The sequence below is a fragment of the Tamandua tetradactyla genome, chromosome 4 (assembly GCF_023851605.1).
Source record: "Tamandua tetradactyla isolate mTamTet1 chromosome 4, mTamTet1.pri, whole genome shotgun sequence".
Taxonomy (NCBI): Eukaryota; Metazoa; Chordata; class Mammalia; order Pilosa; family Myrmecophagidae; genus Tamandua; species Tamandua tetradactyla.
Window position 1 is genome coordinate 8143482 of NC_135330.1, and position 20421 is coordinate 8163902.

Genomic DNA, 20421 nt, shown 5'->3' on the forward strand with positions numbered 1-20421 from the left:
TGAAGAAACCTCCCATTGTCCCCAAGGTATGAAAAGGGTAAGTACCCACCAACCCCAACATTCTGCACCCCCAGGCAGTCACTGGCAGAGGAGGCCCACAACATGAACTCACAGAGCTACAAAGAATCAACTTTATTGAATGTTCATGGTCAGTTTCTCTTCTTGCCCTTGCCCGTGACCTTGGCTGGTGTGAGGACGGGAGCTGTTGCCTGGTACAGAGTGGAGGAGATCTTGTTGATGTAGTACAGGCCAACCATAGAGAAGATGAAGCTACATGGTGAGGACAGAAAGAGGGTAGTGGCATTAGTGGGCATGCAGTCTAGTGCCTCTCAGGGCTGGCAGCAGAATCAGGGAAAGAACCCAGGTTTAGGAAAGTGGGTAATAACAAAGGAGAAAGAGCAGAGGGGGAAGGGAGTATGGGCAAGAAGATGTGGCACTGTCAAGTTAGGATCTGGGGCCAAAGGTCAGGACACAGCATCCCTTACCCAGCTGCCAGGCACATACCAGGTGGTGACACAGACTCGGTGGATGAGGCCAGACGCAAAGAGAGCCAACAGGAGGCATAAGAGAACTAGGGAGACAAGAGGGGAAAAGGAGGGCAACGGTCACAACGGAAATATTAAGCATTCATATGAGGAGTCTGGGAGAAATGCTTGGAGGAGTATGGCACAACAATGGCAGAAGGATCTCACGTGGCCTTAATGATACCAGGGCATGTAGGAATCAACTCTAACGCAAACCTGATTTAACTTTCCTAACCTGGCTGTTCCCTCTCGTACTAAAGAAAAAGGAAAGAACCTGAAGGGCAAGACTTGTTTTCATTTGGAAAAAGGATTAAGAGCTTCCCAACAGAAATTAGTTCACTAAGCTAGCTGGCCAGGGGACTCACTCCTTGGACACAGGCTGGAAGGCAGTATCTAGACATGTTCTCCCATGGGGATAGGAAGTGATCCCAAGACATCTGGGGTAGGACAGGAGAGAAGAAGAGAGCAGAGGAAGAAAGGGCAAGCAGAGTTCCTCTTGCCCAGCTGGGGCAGGCAAGACAGACAATGAGGTTTAGGGATCTTGCCCCACAGCAAAGGTTCCTTTCAAAAGCAAATGAAGACACAAAAAAGAGAGAGAGAGAGAGAGAATATATAAAACACAAAACTAACAACAACAAAAATAAATAAATAAAGCAAATGACAACACACTTGGAGACAAAAATCTGTGGAAGGAGCTCTGGAAACCGGCAGTGGGGCTAGGACAAGGTCTAGAGGGGACTGAAGAAATGAGGGCAACAGTGACAGGTTGGTCTTAGCTTCTCCAACATATGAACAATAGCAAAAGGATTATTTCAAAGAAACAAAAGATAATCTGTCATTCAAGTTTTGCTGGGATTTCTACTGCCATAGATATTGGTGTATTTTAACACAGTTGTTTCCAATCACCACAAATAAACAGAATTCACTAAAATTGGCTAAAGAAGAATCAATTTCAGAATCTTCACTGCTTCTTGGTACAGACAAAGAATGCCTCCCCCTGGATGAATATAAAACATCAGCCCAAACTTGCCTTCCCCTCAAACCTTCCCTGGTTGCTGTCCAAAAGATAACTTAGTTTCTTGCTTTCACAGTCCTTCCTGTCTAGTTCCAATTCCTGGAGTTTGAAGCAGTTTTATTAAACATATTCCCTTGTCCTGACCAAACTTTACCATCTAAGCTCCCGGAGATTCAGTATGGTGGAGGGGGAGTGAGGTGGTAAGGAGAGGGTTTAAAAATGCCTCACTCCTCAACTTTCACTTACTCTCAGGGAAGATCTTTGCTTGGAATCCTTTGCCAAAGACAAGATTCTCCAGATTATTGAAGGCCTGGGTTAAGAGAGTTAAGGAGTAGGGCGAACAGTGCAGGCAGAAAAGTGTGGGTCACGGGTAGGGCCCAAGACACTTGGCTGTCCACCCCTGCACCCCTCAAACACCCCTTCCCTTACACCGCGGGGAGGATACAGTGAGGGAGAAGACGAAGAGGCCGGAGCCAAGCAGGCCCCCCTGGATGGTGAGCCACTCAGTGGAGGCCAACTGACGACTGTACATCTGCATCCCAGCGAACAGCAGCAGGGACAGGAGGGAGGAAAGCGCCAGCGAGGTGCCCGTGCCCACCACTGAGGGAGACGAGAGGAGGGACGGGCACTCAGGACCGGTCCCCAGCCAGGAGCCGCAGGCGGACTCGGCCGGTCCCAGAGCTCGGCAGGCCGCCCGCTTTCGAGCCCTCCTCGACTGCAGACAGTCCCCGACTCCCCACTCCCCGCGGCGTCCCCCAGAAATTCCCCAGCCCCGAAAGCCGCAAGACCTCCCCGCTGTGAAAACTGCCCGCTCCCTGACACTCAGGACACGTCAGCACTGCGTGGAGAGACCGGGAAAGCGGGCCCGCGCTAATTAGGCCCCCACTAGTCCGTCCGGGAGCCCCCCGACCCCGTTACCCATCACGGCCCGCCGGCGGTCCCAATAGGCGTGTCCCGGCCTGGAAAGAGAAGAACCCGAAACGAGCGCTGTCAGCTGTGCGCATGCGCCCCTGGCCATCGCAGCCTTACTTCCGCCCACGTCTCCCTCTCGCTGCCTCGCAGCGCCCTCTCCCGGTGGGGAGGAAACAGTGCGTCCAAGCGCATCCCAGGCCACCGTCCGGGTGCCCCGCGGTTCCCGTGCCTGGTGCAGCCACTACACCTCAGCGCTGGCTGCACTTATTTCCTCACGTCACTGGGTCCGTAACCCCCAGTCCACCTCTGTCTTCTTTGCCATTTATGTCATCTCCTGTGCTCGTTTCCTTCCCTCATGATCTTGGCCTCAACATCTTTCGTGGACTTTTTCCCAAAGCAAAATCCAGTGCTTCCACCTTGGAGCCCATTTTCCTGTAAAACTATTCCCGCTTTCCATGAGTAAGTTTAGGAGCCAATCAGGAATGCGAACATAAGAAATGGCTCCCCCTCAAATACCCTTCTGTTACCCACCCCACCACCACCTTCGGAGAACCACGTGGGGGCAACTCCTTCCCACCCCCCTCGCCCCCCCAGCCCGACGGGCGCCGTTCGAGGCTGGTCCCTGGAGCATGCGCAGTGACATCTCACCCCCATCACTCCCCACACCCCCACCCGGCTCCCGCATTAAGCCCGGGGTTCGCAGCCGCAGCCGGGATCGGGCACGCGGGGGTGGGCAGGCGGCCGTGGGCGCCGTAGGGCCATGGCCGAGGGTGAAGATATGCAGACCTTCACTTCCATCATGGATGCACTGGTCCGCATCAGTGTGAGTTCAAGTGGGGTCGAGGGGAAGGGGAGGGGAGTATAGGCGTCCGAGGCAAACTGGGATCTTGAACAGGTGGGGGTCGGGAAGATGCTAGGCTGTGGTCCAGGGGCTGGTGAGGGCGGAGGGTAATCCCGGGGACAGCCGGGAGGCGAGCGCCGGGGAAGCGTCAGTGTGCTGAGATGTAAGGAGCCAGGAGCTGCCCAGACGCGGCGGGTGGGATGGGGCAGCCGCCAGCAGTGCACCAGAGCTGGGGCTGCAGGAGGCGGTGGTGCGATGAGGACCGGGCGTGTGTGAGCCTGGAAAATAGAAAGCCGAGGACAGGTGAGAGGCTATGAAGGAGCCTCTCCAGGGTGCAGTTCCCAATTTGGGCCCCTCCCCGAGACCCCACCCCATGGCACCCCCACTCAGGGCTGCCTCCGAGCCTGCAGTTGTCATGGCAACCTGTGCCCGGCTCTCCCAGGGGCGGTGCCAACCCTGCTCCCCCCACCACTTCCTTCTCCCTCCCTCTCCGTCCCTCCCTCCTTTGTGTCAGCTGCGCCCCTGACCGGGATGGCTGCTAAAAGAGGGACCAAGGTGAGGTGTGGGGGGTGGGGCATAGCCTGAGGACCCCCGCCACCAAAAAAGGGAGGGGTACTTCCGGTGGGGAGGGGGCAAGAAGGCGGGGCGCTTGTTTCTCCCTCGCTGAGGGGGGTTGTTGCAGCTAGCCGGGTTGCGCTGGGGGAGGGCAGGAGGACCAAATGGTGGGAGGCGAAAGGGAATGGGCTGGAATCGGGGGACCGGAGGAGACGTACGGGGAAGGGAAGGGGGGGGGCGATGGAGGTTGCGGCGGCCTCAGGCCGGAGCCGCGGCTGGAGGAGGGATGGAGAGAGTTGAAGGATGGAGAGCAAGCGGCGCCTGGCTACGGGGAGGAGTCACGCGGGGGGGTGCTAGGGAAGGGGGCGGGGGTCCGTGTTGAACTGCAGAATGGGCGGTGTCCTTGAGAGGAGCGCCTGGGGCAGGCGGCCCAGCGGCTGGGGGATGGGAACAACAGCCAGGTGAAGGGGGACGCGGGCCTGGCTACTGCATCCCAGGGAAGGAAGTGTGGGGCTGGAGATTGGGGGTAGTAAAAGCTCCAGCCATCCCACCTCTGCGGGCTTAAAGCTCTGTGGGAGGGAAACAGGCAGGAGGCCGAGGGCAGCAAAGGTCTATGAACTAGATGCTGAGATCGCTTGTCTTGCCTCTTCCTGAAGCCTCTGGGGTCCCTAAGGGCAGCTGAGGGGCCTGCTGAGAAATGCCATGCCCAGGTGATCAAGCTCTGACCTCCCCTCCTGGTCCCTCCGTAGACGAGTATGAAGAACATGGAGAAAGAACTGCTGTGCCCAGTTTGTCAAGAGATGTACAAGCAGCCGCTGGTGCTGCCCTGTACCCACAACGTGTGCCAGGCCTGTGCCCGGGAGGTGCTGGGGCAGCAGGGCTATGTAGGCCATGGCGGGGACCCCAGTTCCGAGCCCACCTCTCCTGCCTCCACCCCTTCCACCCGCAGCCCCCGCCTCTCCCGAAGAACTCTCCCCAAGCCAGACCGCCTGGACCGGCTACTTAAGTCAGGTGGGGCTGGGATCTGTGGAGTGGGGGTGAGGGGTGCTGGGATGTCTATTGGGAAGACCTAAGGGGTCCATTACGGTCAGGGGCATCTGTCTTTTGGGGGGATGGAGATACTGCTCATTCAGGTTCTAATGAGAGCTGAGCTCTGGCACAATAAAAATCGATTTTTTAAATTGAGTAGACATCCCCACACCCCCAGCCAGCTGTAACTGTCACCTCTTCTGCCTCCCTGGCCCATTTGCAGGCTTTGGGACTTACCCCGGGCGGAAGCGAGGCGCTCTGCACCCCCAGGTGATCATGTTCCCATGCCCAGCCTGCCAGGGTGATGTGGAGCTGGGGGAGCGGGGCCTGGCGGGGCTTTTCCGGAACCTGACTCTGGAGCGCGTGGTGGAGCGGTACCGCCAGAGTGTGAGTGTAGGTGGCGCCATCCTGTGCCAGCTGTGCAAGCCCCCCCCACTAGAGGCCACCAAGGGCTGCACTGAGTGCCGGGCCACCTTCTGCAACGAGTGCTTCAAGCTCTTCCACCCTTGGGGCACCCAGAAGGCCCAGCACGAGCCCACCCTGCCCACTCTCTCCTTCCGCCCCAAGGTGAGCCAGCCCTCGCAGGGCCCGAAGAAGGAGGGTCATGGCAGTGATGGGTGGGGGTGGGTGCCTGGGGGGATGGGCCTCCAAAAGGACAGCAAGGAGGTAGGCAGATGTTTGCCACTGTCCAGCTCTTTTTTCTGAAACAGTCGCTGGATAAATCATTCAACCTTTCTGAGCCTCCTGCTGAATGGGGATGATAACATCTGTCTTGCAATATCCATCCCCAGGATGACTGAGAGGATCACATGAGATAATATTTGTGAAAGTTACCTGAACACTAAAAAGGGCTGTATGCATTCATTCATTGAGCAAATATTTATCAGGTACTCTCGTGCCTGGTGCTATTCTAGGTGCTGGGGATACAGCAGTGAACTAGACGGACAGGGCTAATTATTAACCATAAGACCAAGATTAATTATCACCATTATTATTGTTACTACCACGCATCCCTGCAAGGTAGATGAAGGAGCAATGCTGATGAAATGAGCATTTCCTGGAGGCTATAGGAAAGGCTCTGTGATGCCAGAGTGTGCCACCAGGTGGCACTGCGGAGCCCAGCCGCTGAACTCCCCTTCACCCCACAGGCAGTGGAGGGAGGGACCCAGCCTGCTCTTGGGTGAGGTCTGCACCCATACCCCATTCCCTGGCTATCTCATTGCTCTTTGTACCCCCAGGGCCTGATGTGCCCAGACCACAAGGAGGAGGTGACCCACTACTGCAAGACGTGCCAGCGGCTGGTATGCCAACTCTGCCGTGTGCGACGCACCCACAGTGGGCACAAGATCACGCCCGTGCTCAGTGCCTACCAGGCTCTCAGGGTGAGGACCCCTCCTCACTCACCCCCAGGGCTGACCCACACTCACACACTTGGAACTGCTGGCTTATGCCAGGCCGGGCTTGATGCCCACCTCTTTCTTCCCCCCTCAGGACAAGCTGACAAAGAGCCTGACATACATCCTGGGAAACCAGGACACAGTACAGACCCAGATCTGTGAATTGGAGGAGACCGTGAGGCACACCGAGGTGAGGGAGGGCATGGTGGTGGGCTTTCGACCCTACCTCAGAGTGGGGCAGGAAGGAGGTGTGGGTAGGCCCAGCCCGATCACTCGGTTGCAAGTTCAGGCCTGTGGGGGGGTCCACATATGTTGAGGTTCTGCTTAAATCAGATTGGCAGGAACACCAGTGTCCCGGGGCCAGGCTGCACCTGGGGCTGCGGTGTGGGTGGGTGGCTATAGCTCAGGACTGGAAGGGCCCAAAAAGACCCAGGAATGGAGCTCAGATGCCCTCAGGCTCAGCTGTCTGCTGCAGACAGCACATATCCCTTGATGGAAGCTTGATTGAGGCGGTGGCTCTGATACCCTCTGCCAGATTGCTTGAGTCGGCTGACCTGGGAATGGGCAAGAAGGATGACCTAGGTACCAGTGGACATGAGTGCAATCGTGGGCCTCTTTTATTTGGTGGGGGGAGGTCGTGAGGCAGGATCATGATGTGAACCGCCAGGAAAGGGAGTGCAAGTGGTCAGGAGTTGAGCCCATCTGGGCACGCGGGCACCTCTGCAGCTGTGAGCCTGGCCCTACTGGAATGGGTGGGTAGGGTTTTCCCTGACAATTGTGAGCCTAGCTATGATGTGGTGCCCCAAGGGGTTGGCACAGGCGCTGGCTTCAAGAAGAAGATAGTGAGTCATGTCTCCTATGGGTGTTTCTCCCTGGGCAGGTGAGTGGTCAGCAGGCGAAGGAGGAGGTATCCCAGCTGGTGCGGGGGCTGGGGGCTGTGCTGGAGGAGAAGCGGGCATCACTGCTTCAGGCCATTGAGGAATGCCAGCAGGAGCGGCTGGCCCGGCTCAGCGCCCAGATCCAGGAGCACCGGAGCCTGCTGGACGGCTCAGGTCTGGTGGGCTATGCTCAGGAGGTACTTAAGGAAACAGACCAGCCTTGTTTCGTGCAAGCAGCCAAGCAGCTACACAACAGGTATCCAGGGGCATGGCTCAGGGTTCGGGGATCCTGGGGGGCAAGGGCATCCTGGGCATAGCCAGTGTCAAAAGATGACATCCAGAGTATTACCAGGTAGAGCGCTGCAGCCCCAAGGACAGTCATGAGGCCAAACTGATGTCCAGCTGGCCCCAAGGGGCAAGGCAGAGACCCAGAGCAGATGTCAAAGTTCCAGAGGCAGATAAGGCAGAATCGAGGGGAAGGGTGGCTGCCCAGCTGGCAGTACCTGACCCTTGACTGACCCCTTCCCAGGATTGCCCGAGCTACCGAGGCCCTCCAAACATTCCGGCCAGCTGCCAGTTCCTCCTTCCGCCATTGCCAGCTGGATGTGGGGCGTGAGATGAAGCTGCTGACGGAGCTTAACTTCCTGCGAGGTAAGGAGGTGGTCAGGCCCCATGCCCAACCAGTGCCTTCCTCCCTTTCTCCCCAGCAGCGGGCCCGGGGGGCAGTGCCCACCGGGAACTTCCCTGGCCTCCTGCCCGGCCTGGCTCCTCCCACCCAGCCCACCCTGCCACACCATCGCACTGCGCTCAGTGCTGCTTCTCCCTCTCTTTGTTTGTAGGCTGTGGCCACCGCGGACTCTGCTCCGGAGCACCCCAGGCAAGTCAGCGGCCCTGCCCCGGGGGTCCTGCTCCCCGCCAGGCCCCCTACACTGTCCCACTGCTCCCACACAGCTCACCACCCCACTCATTGCCTCCGTCTCTTTCCTGTCTGAACCAGACCTCCTGGGCCTTCCACTTGACCACTGCCCCGTCTCGCTTCTTCATTCTCAGGCTCTAACCTAATCCTTGCCTTCTGACCTTTTGCCCTTCTGTCCTTTATCCTCTGGACTTTCCTTTTTTTCCCCCTTTATCTCCACACCCTGCACTCAAGCTTTTGCTTTCCCGCTGTCCTCTCCCCATTTTCCATCCTGCTGCCTCTTGCCTGTCCTTCCCAATTCTGCTCCCTCTCCTGCCCACTCTGTGCCCCCTTGCCTGGGTCCCAGTGGCCTTTGCCTGCCTCTCTGGGGCTCCTCTATATTCACAGAATGTCAAAGCTGGAAGGGTCCCCAGAACTCCTCTGGTCTAATCCCGTTATTTGACAAAGGAGGAAACTGACCCAGAAAAGGGCAGTGACTTAGACCTAAGGCCAGAATGAGACAGTGGCAGATGAGGACTAGAACACAGGACCCCTGGCCCCCGCCCAGTGATCTCCTGCCCATCTCTCTTTCTCCCTACTCCTGGGCTTGGCCCATCCTGTGGGTGCCCTCTCTAGCCAACACAGCAGACCTCCAGCACCCAGATGGGTCTTTTTCCCAGCTCCCTCTCACGCACTCACCCCCCCGGCTCCCGCTGCTTTCCCTTTTCCTGCCTGCCCTGCCCCCCTTGCCGGGCCAGTGGCCAGGCCCTGACTGACCCCTACTGTCTCTTCCAACAGTGCCTGCAGCTCCCGTCATTGACACCCAGCGCACCTTTGCCTATGACCAGATCTTCCTGTGCTGGCGGCTGCCCCCCCACTCCCCACCGGCCTGGCACTACACCGTGGAGTTCCGGCGCACGGATGTGCCTGCCCAGCCGGGCCCCACCCGCTGGCAGCGGCGGGAGGAGGTGCGGGGAACCAGTGCCCTGCTCGAGAACCCTGACACAGGCTCCGTGTACGTGCTGCGTGTCCGTGGTTGCAACAAGGCCGGCTACGGCGAGTACAGCGAAGATGTACACCTGCACACGCCCCCGGCTCCTGGTGAGTGGGCGGCCGCGGGCACAGGGGGCACACCCAGATGGCTGTACGAAGAGCACAGCGTATGCCAGGGCCTGGGCACTGACAGCTGGTTCAGGGTGGGCCCTGGAAAGGCCATATATAACATAGCAGGTCACAGGCACTAGCCCCAGAGCTAGACTGCCGGGGTTCAAATCCCTGCTTTGCCTCCTTGCCAACTGTGACTCTGGGCAAGTTATTCAACCTCTCTGAACTTTAGGTTCCTCCTCTGTAAAATAGGGATAATAACAATGCTTATCTCATACGGTTGTTGTAAGAATTAAACAAGAAGCTACATGCAAAGTCTTAGTACAGTTTCTGGCTCGTAGTCAGGGCTCAATAAATGTTAGTAAAGTGACTATCTAGAAAATAGCCTGGGCCCTGAGGAGTGGGCATGTTGGGGGAGTTTCCCCATCCAAGCAGGGGCATGAGAAGCAGCGGTCGGGTTTGCGGGCCAGGCGTGAGCCCCAGAGTGTGGCTGCAGCGAGACTGCTGCCGGGTGAAACGGAACAACAGTGGCGTGGGATTGGAAGAAGCACTGGGAGTCACCTGGACCTGGGGCTGGCTTCTGTGCCTCTCCATCAGCACATGAACTCCTGGGGCTCCATGCCTATTCGGAATGAACCCCCCCCCCGCCTCATAAAATTTTTTTATTATGGTAACATAATCAACATAAAATTTCCCACTTTAACTGCTTCTTTTTAAAGTATATTTCAGTGGGGTTAATTACATTCACAGTGTTGTGCCGCCCTCACCACCATCCATTACCAAACCTGTTGTCACCCCAAACAGAAACTCCATTCCTACTAGGCAAAGCGCCCCACCTCGCCCCACCCCCGCCCATTCTTTTTCCCTCTTGCTATTTTTCCAGGCCTTGTTCCCCAGAACCCCTGCCATTCCTGGTGGTGACTGATCTCCTTGGCAACTTATTCCCAATTCTGAAACCTCCCTGTGCCTTGTGTGACACCGCACAGGCCCCGGCACCAGTGTTTGTCCCTGAAGTCCTTCCTTCTGTCTTAACCCCTTCCTTCCCCCAGTCCTGCATTTCTTCCTCGATGGCCGCTGGGGTGCAAGCCGAGAGCGGCTGGCCATCAGCAAGGACCAGCGAGCCGTGCGCAGTGTTCCAGGGCTGCCCCTGCTGCTGGCTGCAGAACGACTGCTGACCGGCTGCCACTTGAGTGTCGACGTGGTTCTGGGCGATGTGGCTGTCACCCAGGGCCGCAGCTACTGGGCCTGCGCTGTGGACCCAGCCTCCTACCTTGTCAAGGTGGGCGTCGGCCTGGAGAGCAAGCTTCAGGAAAGCTTCCAGGGTGCTCCGGATGTGATCAGCCCCAGGTCAGGCCTCTCCGGAAGGGATGAGACGTGGGGGGCCCTGGGTAGGAGCCGGGAGTGGGGTGGGGTGTGGCAAGGGGAGCACAGACTTGCTGGGCATGCTGGGCATGCTGGGGAGGGGATTCGGAGGAATCCGTAGGAGCATGGAGGCCAGGCGGGGACACTGTGGCCAGGGGAGATGTGGGCTCAGTGAAAGGGCTGTGAGGATTTTTGGAGTATGTATTTATGGAAAGGGAGGATAGAAGAGGGAGCCATCTCCACTTCCTTCCATCTGTCACTTAGGACCAACACACCATCTCTCCAAGCCCGCACGTCTTCTCTCCCAATACCCTAGTTCAACATCCTTTTTTCACTCTCCGATACCTCCTTCACTCTTATCTTTTCTCAGCATCCCAAAATTCGTGCTCTAAACATTCCATCTCACAACCCATTTATCCCCATATTCTAAGTACCTTTCCCACTCGTGCTTTTCTCCCATTCTGAGCCTTTCTTCAGCACTGTTAGCTCCCGACACCCCGTTTCCTCAACATCATTTCCCCCCTAAACCTGACCATCCTGAACCCCGCATCCCTCTGACATCCTTCATCGATGACACCAATCCACCCTCAGCTTGCCCGCAACACCCACCTCCCCACCATCCTTTCTTTGCCCTTCTCTTCCCCACCAATATCTTATTCACTAACGGCTTATTCCTCCAACATCATATAACGCTCAAAATCCTCTCCCTGGCAAATCCCCAATACCATTTTTCTCCCCACCTTCCTATCATGATAAGCTCCCCACTTCTTCAATGTGCTTTATCAATACATTGTCTTTCCTTTCTTCCCCAATGCCTCTCTTGCCAGTGTGCTTTCCTTTTAATACCCCTTTTCCACCCGACCAAACCCCAAACCCTCTGCTCTAATCCCTATCTCGTCACATGTTTTCTCCTCAATACCCAAAACCGATCTCTTCAATCTCTTGCTCCCCAACATTCCATCCTTCCAACATCTCAGCCCTCTGGTGCCCCCTCCCCCATCCCCTTACTCCACCCCCCAACACCCTCCTACCCAACGCCCGCTCCTGCAGGTATGACCCGGACAGCGGGCATGACAGCGGTGCCGAGGATGCCACAGTGGAGGCGTCGCCACCCTTTGCTTTCCTAACCATCGGCATGGGCAAGATCCTGCTGGGGTCCGGGGCGAGCTCAAATGCAGGGCTGACAGGGAGGGATGGTCCAGCAGCTGGCTGCACAGTGCCCCTACCACCCCGCCTGGGCATCTGCCTGGACTACGAAAGGGGCCGGGTTTCTTTCCTGGATGCTGTGTCCTTCCGTGGGCTCCTGGAGTGCCCCCTGGACTGCTCGGGACCCGTGTGTCCTGCCTTTTGCTTCATTGGGGGTGGTGCAGTACAACTACAAGAGCCCGTGGGCACCAAACCTGATAGGAAGGTCACTATTGGGGGCTTTGCCAAGCTGGACTGACCCTTCTAGCCCCTATTTCTGGAGCTGGTCCCCTCCTGGGCCCCAAGCCTCCTGAAGCCAGGTTATTCCCCTGGCAGGTTTTTCTCCCCAATTCTCCCTACCACATGGTTCTGCCCCTTAACCTACGTCTGTGTCTCCCGAGGGCCTTGTGACCTAGGGGCTCTCCTCTGCTCGCCTCTCTGGATGCCCCCATCCTCTCCATTGCCTGTTAGCCCAGGCCCCCACCCCCACCAAAGCTCTGCTCCATGCCCTGCCCTTAGCATCTTATCCAACGCACGGGGAGAGCCCTGTCCCCATCCCCGCCCTGTGCTCCTCCCCAGGCTGACTGGGAGGGAGGGCACCTGGAACATCGGGCATGACCCCCAGCTCTGCCCTCTGCCCTACCAAGTGCCCTGCCCCATGGATGCTGAACTACAGCCTGGGGTGGGCAGGCTTTTTTGGCTGGACACTGCCCATGCACTCTCTGGCTGGGGGAAGGGGACTCTGCAATCCTACTTTATTTATTTGGATCCCCATGTCCCCCAGCCGCATGCCCCTTGTGTCCCTCTTTCTCTCCCTCTTGCATGCATTATCTGTCCCACACCCATGCCAGTGTGCCAAGTCTCCCTTGGGGCCCGAGCTGAGGCTAAGTGTCTCCGCTGGGTTGGGCCAGACAAGGCCTCTAGTGCTGCTGTTGACCCCCTACAGCGGGCACTGCTAGGCCTGTGCCAAGCAACAGCTGTTATTCTCATGGTTTCTGAACAATAAACTGTGATGCCAGGCACATCTCTGCCTTCCCTGCGCCCGACCATTCTTGGTTTCTGGGCTGGGTGTGACAAGCAGGAGGGATCCAGGGAGCTGTGCTATTATTCAGGGCAGGGGTGCCCACGGCTGGATCTGGTGGTGAGAGGAGGCCCCCACACCTGGCGCTGCCACGCCTCCTGCCGTACAGGTACCCCGCCCAGGCCCGAGCCGAGCACGGCCGCCAGGGGGCGCAACGCCGCGGCTGCTAGAGTCAACCCCCAAACGGGGCGGCCCACGCGCCCGGGGCCCAGCCCTGTGAGGACGTGGTTGAGGGGGCAGGCACCGTGCCTGGCCCTAAGGGGTCAGGCAACCAGAACGACTTCCCCATTCCCAGGGTGCCGGAGAGTGGACCCCAGGGCCAGTGGGCGGGGTGGGGCGGGTGGGTGCGAGGGAAGGGGCCGGCCTTGCGCCAAGGCCCGGATCTAGCACGGCCCCTTGCTTATCGCGCCTTGTTGACTCTGCCGCTGTTATCGCTGCCCAAGGATTTACTTCACACCCGGACAGCTAAGAATAGAGCCTTCTGGGGGCACCGTGCCAAGGGGAGAGGAGGGCACATGCCGTCGCGGGAGCAAGCGAAACCCAGGCCTGGGAGAGGGGAGAACCACGTGCCCGCGGGAGGAGCCAGGTCATGCTGGCCCTTGGGACCGCCTGGAACCTAGGTTTCGTTTCCTCCTTCCTCCTGCCTCCAGGGCTAGGGGAGAGGTGACTCCTGAGCAGCCACCCCTGAGCCCCAATGCCACCCCCTCACCATGCCCCCTGTGTCACCTCAAATGAGGCCTGCTCCCTCTTGCCTCCTTTCCTCCCTGTCTCCTTCCCCAAAGCCCCTGGCAGTAACCTCTCGGCACAAACGCAGCAGCTGACCACCACTCCTAGCTACAGTGCACACGGAGAAGTTGGCCACAAGGAGGCCTGAGTTTTATTCACCACGTTTCGCTCCTACCCCCATTTCCGGGGCTTCCTGGGCAGGCCCTCCTGGGAGCTACCTGTGCAGCAGCCCCACCACCGCCCCAGGCTGTCCCCCTGGGCCAGAGATGGGCATCGCTGGTCTGAGATGGGGCAGGGGGCTTGGCGGGGCCTCTGAAGAAGACTGCGAGCAGCCCACCCAACTCCCAGCTCACCAACCCGGAACCAAGTGGAGGAACCGGTGGGAGGATTGGCACCAGCCGGACGCTGAACGGTCATGCCCCTACAAGTTGGCAGAAGTGGCTGCCGGGTTCATGTAGGAGAGGCTGCCGTCTCCGTTGCCCGCAGCGACCTGGGTGGGAGGGAGAAGCAAACCTGGATGAGGTGCAGAGAGGTTTTCCTGGGAGAGACCTCCTCTCCAGGGCCCCTGGGTGGCACTCCAGGCAGGATAACAGGGCCAAGGGCCTGGCCTGCCCCCAAAGGGTTAGTCTGGAGAGCGCACCTGCTGGGCCCCACGGGCAACCAGGTGACTGTAAACAGGGCCGCTCTGCCCACTGCCCCCCTCACTTCCTCCCCTCAGCTCTAATCAGCCCCCTTGCCCTCTCCTCCTGCCCCTTTCTCCCTCCCTTCTTTGCTCCCTGAGGGGTGTGTGTGTGTGTGTGTGTGTGTGTGTGTGTGTGTAAAATTGGGAGAGTGAGCTCCCCAGGGAAAGGAAAAATCAGAGCAAGGAAAGGAACGTCTCTCCCCTCCCCCACCCAGAGTGGCGTTCCAGCCCCAGGAGGCTGCAGTAATTATTTACTAGGTCTTGTAGGGAAAAGCCAAGAGAGGAAAGAGGGAGGGGTTCTTGCTTCCCTGAGGCTCCCCCAAACCCCAAGCCCAGCTCACCTGACTTGGTGACACTTCTCCCTCCTTCTCATGGCACCCACCCCAACCCTTCGCAGTCTACTCTTCAGTCTTAGGAAATGGGTGGGAGCACGGGTGCTCATGCTCACTCCTTGTGACCCCTGCAGGAAGGGCTCTCCCAGGCACAGCACCCCACCCATTTTGCCTCTGGGCATCCTAAGAAGCACCAGTCATGGCACTAGCTCAGCCAAGCGGTAAATGCGGACAGGAAGTGCTCTTCTGGGAATGGTGGGAGTGAAGGCGTTCCCTCTTAGAGGTACCCTTCCTCCCCTGCTCTCCTCTGCAGCCTTTCCCCCAGAACACTTCTGACTTCCAGTGCTCCTTGCCAGGTCCTTCACTGCTTACATCATGCCTCCTCCCACCTTTTCCAAGCTCTTTGGGTTTTCCAAGGACCCCTTTGGAATCCCTGCCCAGCCATCCCTGTCTCCCCCTCACCTCCTCATAGGGGCTACGTTTGGTGCTGCCAGGAGGCACGTAGCGCCCGTGGGTGTGGTAGGTGGGATACTCGCTCATAGGATGGTAGGCATCGCGGATTGGGAAGATGTCCAGCTGCCCACAGTTCTTCTGGCGGCACTGACACACAGCCTGAGAGACAGAAGGTTGTGGTGGGCCATGGGTTTCCTTCCAGCAGGGGCACTCGGGTCAAGGCCAGAGACGGAGCACTTACCAGAGTAATGAGATAAACCACAGCTGCAGCCACCAGAACACAGACCAGCACCAGCAGGGCGATGCCCCAGCCTGGTACCCCAGGCCCAGTCTGGGCAGTGGGAGGGAAAGACACCTCATTCGCTAGAAGGAAAAGCAGTGTGGTGAAGGCTCTCTCCCGAAGGAGATAACCCTTCCTCGTCCTAGCACAGAGGGAAAAGTGGAAACCCAGATGCGAGAGGAAGAAGGACCCCAGCATGCCACTGGCTGCAGCTGTGGCAGTGGCCTCACCGTTGACTCTTGAGAAGTACAGGTTACGTTTGGCTGCCTCTGTTTCATGCTGAACAAGCTGTGTCCTCACTTCATTGGCATTGATGGTACCCTCTCGGAAGGCCAGATTCGAATTCACCACCACAGAGCCTGGCCTGTCTCAGGGAAATGAGCAACTCAGCCAGGATCCGGCTTCTGCTGAGCACCTCCTCCCAAACGCGGGTGCACCGGCCCTTCCATGGTCGTGCAACATCCACCCGCCTCCTCCACCGAACCCACCGCCCAGAACTGTACCTGAATGTGATGCCAAAGATGCCCAGAAAATCCTCTTTATAAATCTGCTGAAACTGAGGTGAAAGTAACAGTACTCAGGCTTGTTGCCTGGAATACTGGCTGCCTCAGGGGAGTGTGGTAGAGGAAAGGCACACAGATACCCACCAGCTCAGAAATGTTTCTCTTCAGCTCTCTGTAGTAGTTGGTGCTGGAATCTTCCAGGGAGGAATTGAAATGGAGGTTCACGATGTGGAAAGAGAGGAAGAAAACGGAGATTCCCCCGGGCAACTGGGGAGTAGTGCTGTGAATGGTGGAGGTGGGAGATGCTTTGCTATGGTTAGTGCTACTGGCAACAGTTCCAGTACTGTGGCTGGCAGGGGTGGTGGGAGCATCAGAGTGGGGGCTAGAAACTAAGGGTGGAGGACTGTTGCTGACTGGGGTCCCAGAAGCCTTTGTAGAGCTGCTATAGACTGCAGTAGGGGCTGCACTGGAGCCGGGGTTGGTAGCCAGGGCTGAGGTGGCATTGTGGGCTGGAGGGGTGGGGGAGCCTAAGCCAGGGATAGCAGTCAAAGTGGAGTTAACATGATGGGCTGGACTGGTTAAGTTTGAGCCTGGGCCAGCAGCTGGGGTGGAGGTGACATGAGCTGCAGTCGTCGAGTTTGAACCTGGGCCTGGGCCGGCAGCTGGAGCGGTGACATGGTGGGCCGGAGTGGTCGAGTTGGAGCCTGGGCCTGGGCCGGCAGCTGGAGCGGTGACATGGTGGGCCGGAGTCGTCGAGTTGGAGCCTGGGCCTGGGCCGGCAGCTGGAGCGGTGACATGGTGGGCCGGAGTGGTCGAGTTGGAGCCTGGGCCTGGGCCGGCAGCTGGAGCGGTGACATGGTGGGCCGGAGTCGTCGAGTTGGAGCCTGGGCCTGGGCCGGCAGCTGGAGCGGTGACATGGTGGGCCGGAGTGGTCGAGTTGGAGCCTGGGCCTGGGCCGGCAGCTGGAGCGGTGACATGGTGGGCCGGAGTCGTCGAGTTGGAGCCTGGGCCTGGGCCGGCAGCTGGAGCGGTGACATGGTGGGCCGGAGTGGTCGAGTTGGAGCCTGGGCCTGGGCCGGCAGCTGGAGCGGTGACATGGTGGGCCGGAGTGGTCGAGTTGGAGCCTGGGCCTGGGCCGGCAGCTGGAGCGGTGACATGGTGGGCCGGAGTGGTCGAGTTGGAGCCTGGGCCTGGGCCGGCAGCTGGAGCGGTGACATGGTGGGCCGGAGTCGTCGAGTTGGAGCCTGGGCCTGGGCCGGCAGCTGGAGCGGTGACATGGTGGGCCGGAGTGGTCGAGTTGGAGCCTGGGCCTGGGCCGGCAGCTGGAGCGGTGACATGGTGGGCCGGAGTCGTCGAGTTGGAGCCTGGGCCTGGGCCGGCAGCTGGAGCGGTGACATGGTGGGCCGGAGTGGTCGAGTTGGAGCCTGGGCCTGGGCCGGCAGCTGGAGCGGTGACATGGTGGGCCGGAGTCGTCGAGTTGGAGCCTGGGCCTGGGCCGGCAGCTGGAGCGGTGACATGGTGGGCCGGAGTCGTCGAGTTGGAGCCTGGGCCTGGGCCGGCAGCTGGAGCGGTGACATGGTGGGCCGGAGTGGTCGAGTTGGAGCCTGGGCCTGGGCCGGCAGCTGGAGCGGTGACATGGTGGGCCGGAGTGGTCGAGTTGGAGCCTGGGCCTGGGCCGGCAGCTGGAGCAGTGACATGGTGGGCCGGAGTCGTCGAGTTGGAGCCTGGGCCTGGGCCGGCAGCTGGAGCAGTGACATGGTGGACTGGAGTGACAGCCAAGGTAGGGCCAGGGCTGTTCATGCTCCTAGTTCTCTCCAAGGAGTTGGATTTTGAGCTGCTTGGGGTCGTGATTGTTGCATTTCCTCTCTGGCTGGAACTTGTGTAGCCAGAGGCTTTATCGTCCATTGCAGGGTTTTGTGCAGTAACAGCTGTAAGAAGTTGAGGTCACAGGATTGGAATCGGAATCTGAACAAGGAGAAAATACAACCTCTGGCAAACCAGGGAAGTAATGCCAGGAGGATTTGGGGAGTGGGCTGTGAGCCATAGACCAGGCAACTTGGCTCTCTTTCCCTTTGGCGGCGTCCCTCTCCCTTCCCGGCCCCTCTGCTACTGATTTGTCGATTATTCTACTCCCATGACTTACCTTTTCTGACTCCCCCCACCAGCCTTGTCTGGTAGACATTCACCTACCTCTGGCACCCCCTCTCCTGGGGGAGCACCTCTTCTCAGCCTATCCTCAGCCTCTCCCTTCCATTTTGGCACTGACCGGGCCACCCCTGCTGCAACTCCTTCCTCTTGGGGTACAATCTGCCAGCAAGCAATACCCACAGAAATGCCGGGCAGATGGCATGAGAAGGGCAGCCCCCTCCCCACTCTGAACCCCTCACCTGTAAGTTCTAGGAGTAGCAGCAGGAGGAAGAAAGGGGACTGGATGCCCGGTGTCATGGTGGAAATGAACTGGGTGGGGAGGGGGCAGAACACACTCAGGCAGGCGCTGCGTGTGAGGTAGAGCGGGCACAGGTGCCTGCTGCTTTATACCGGTCACCCCTCCCTCACCGCACCCCCCCCCCCCCCCCCGCACTAGGCCCAGCCGGAGCAGGTGACAGGTGACAAAAACCCGCCCCCGCCTCCTTTCCCTGCCTCCTACCTCTTCCTCCTCCTCCCCAACCATTCCTGACCCTTCAGTTACATGGGCTCCAATCACTCAACTTTCTGACAACCTGTTTGTTCTCCAACTGGCCTCCCCCTTTAGCCAACCACTCCCTGGCTCCAGGAGTGTGTGTGCATGCAGGAAGGAGGGGTACTGGCACCTGGGTCCCCACGGGCTCTAGTTTTGGCCCCAGGGCAACGGCCAAGGTGAAGGGGATCAGAGAAAGTGAACTAGGTCAAGTCTTGTACATCAAGGTCTGGAAGCGCACCCCCAAGTCTCCCACCTCACTTACCCACTCTGAGAGGGGTGCTGAGAAGAAATACAAGCGCTTAATACTGAGTGGACTAAGTCCCAGTTTTGGACTCCCTCCCTCTACCATTTCGCGGAATAGCCCCACCCATCTAACCGCTCCCTGGTTTAAGCAGGTCTACCCTGAAACCCACAGTTCCCAGCCCCACGGGACTTTCAAGAGCCTGGGTTCCCTGTTTGGCTTAATTTCCAAGAAGGGGAAATTGGGGAGAAATTTCCACTTAAAGGAGGAAACTTGGGTTCCACCGAAACCCAGGGTCCTTCCTTCCAGCCCTCCACCTCCGAGCGGCGGGAGGCCGGGTTCTCCTGCCCTCTAGTGGTCGCCGGGAGCCTGGCCGGGCCGGCGCGGGAGGGCTGGGGGGCGGCCGCGGAGAGGAGGTCGGGCAGCGCTGCCTAGATGGGGGCGGGAGAGGCTGGGAAAGGCGGGGCACGGCGAGAAGGGGCGACGCCACGGGCAGGGGAGGGGAAGAACGCACTGTAAGGTGGCAGGGTTGGGGGCTTTAGGAGGGTCACCCTAGGGCGCGTGGGGGTTGGTGCCTGGAGAAAATGGCGATATATTGGGTGGGGTCCTGAGGTACGTGGGACCGGGAACGGGACATGTTATGGGGGCAGTTACGTATTTCGTAGGCAGAGAGGAGGTGAAGCGACAGGATGGCATCTGGGAGCATTTTGGGGGACAGACCCATCCTTTGGGCAACTGACTGGTATTTGGGGAAGGTAGGCACTGATGGGGTGGGATGGAGGTTGTGTACAGCCTAACGTGGAGAACCTAAAGGTAGTTTGAAGGGCAGAAATATTTGAGGGGCAGAGAGGTATTTGGGTCCCTGCAGCACATGGAGCTTAGGGTATCTGGCCCTGTCCGGTGGTCCCTGGCTGCGACCCAGACCCACGGAAAGTTACGTCTGTATCAGGAAAACAGTTCTTAGCCCCAGCCAATACAGATCGGGAAAATAACACTTTAAAAACATTTCGGTGCGGCGCGGGGTTGGAGGGAAACCCCATCAGGTGGCGAGTGACCACCGCTCCCGCCCGCGCGCTGCCCAGCCTGGTTCGCGCCGCTTTGTGCGCGGCCTGACCCGCCGGCAGGCGCGGGGCGGGGGGGACGGGCGGCGGGACGGGGCGCTCTGCGTCAGCACGCCCGGCGCCCGGGCCAGAGCGGTGGGGACACCTCCCCTTCCCCGAAACCCTCGCTCTCCAGTCGGCGGGAGAAAGCACGCGGATCTAGGTGGGCGGCCCCAACCCCCAGTGTTGCCAGGGTGCAGCCATTCAGTACGGTTGCTGGGACACGCGTCACCATAGCGACGGCCCTGCGCCGCGCAGTCTGAGTATTTAAAGAACCAGCGCGCGCACTGCGGGGTTGTCGGAAAGCGGCCTTCCGGAATAGCGCGGTCTCCCCTTCTTCCCAACCCCTTTCATCCCACTCCGGGTGCCAAGCCTCTCTGACCTCCACGACGAACTCCGCTCCCCCACGCGCCCGCGGTGCCTAGGCCAGTCCGGCTTCTGGCGGGATCCCGGGCCCCGGGCGGGCGGGAGGGACGGGACGCGGTGCAGTGTTGTTCTTTCCCCCGCCAATATTGCACTCGTCCCGGCCTCCGGCCCCCCCGACCCCCCGGCCTCCCCCCTCCCTCCAAGGGGGCAACCCCCGCCCTTCTGGCTCTCGACCCCGGCTGATGTAGGACAGACTGGAGTGTCACCGCTACCACCGTGA

The 20421-nt window shown here is 59.2% G+C and overlaps 3 protein-coding genes across 5 annotated transcripts; 1 reads left to right on the forward strand and 2 right to left on the reverse strand.

Moving 5' to 3' along the window:
* Positions 1-117: 117 nt before the first annotated feature.
* Positions 118-2569, reverse strand: KRTCAP2 (keratinocyte associated protein 2). The gene is given in 6 exon segments (XM_077155693.1): positions 118-270; positions 505-571; positions 1786-1849; positions 1985-2139; positions 2458-2494; positions 2496-2569. Coding segments are annotated over 6 exon segments (492 nt in total). The 5' UTR covers positions 2544-2569; the 3' UTR covers positions 118-149.
* A 604-nt stretch (positions 2570-3173) lies between these two features.
* On the forward strand, positions 3174-12793 carry TRIM46 (tripartite motif containing 46). 3 transcript variants are annotated; one of them, XM_077156358.1, is made up of 10 exons: positions 3174-3274; positions 4597-4858; positions 5100-5443; positions 6115-6258; positions 6368-6463; positions 7154-7407; positions 7681-7802; positions 8845-9147; positions 10200-10497; positions 11563-12793. In XM_077156358.1, exons 1-10 carry the CDS (start codon positions 3212-3214, stop codon positions 11954-11956), a joined length of 2280 nt encoding a protein of 759 aa, XP_077012473.1. In that variant the 5' UTR covers positions 3174-3211; the 3' UTR covers positions 11957-12793. The 3 variants fall into 3 exon arrangements, with proteins under 3 accessions (XP_077012473.1, XP_077012475.1, XP_077012474.1); XM_077156359.1 differs by lacking the exon at positions 3174-3274 and adding an exon at positions 3753-3847; XM_077156360.1 differs by lacking the exon at positions 10200-10497 and having other exon boundaries at positions 11563-11748.
* An 820-nt stretch (positions 12794-13613) lies between these two features.
* Positions 13614-18324, reverse strand: MUC1 (mucin 1, cell surface associated). The gene is made up of 7 exons (XM_077156361.1): positions 18142-18324; positions 15899-17682; positions 15755-15807; positions 15482-15615; positions 15213-15334; positions 14981-15130; positions 13614-13994 (listed from the first exon to the last, which is right to left on the reverse strand). The coding sequence occupies exons 1-7, from the start codon at positions 18197-18199 to the stop codon at positions 13926-13928; spliced, it is 2370 nt and encodes a 789-aa protein (XP_077012476.1). The 5' UTR covers positions 18200-18324; the 3' UTR covers positions 13614-13925.
* Between the last annotated feature and the right edge of the window lie 2097 nt (positions 18325-20421).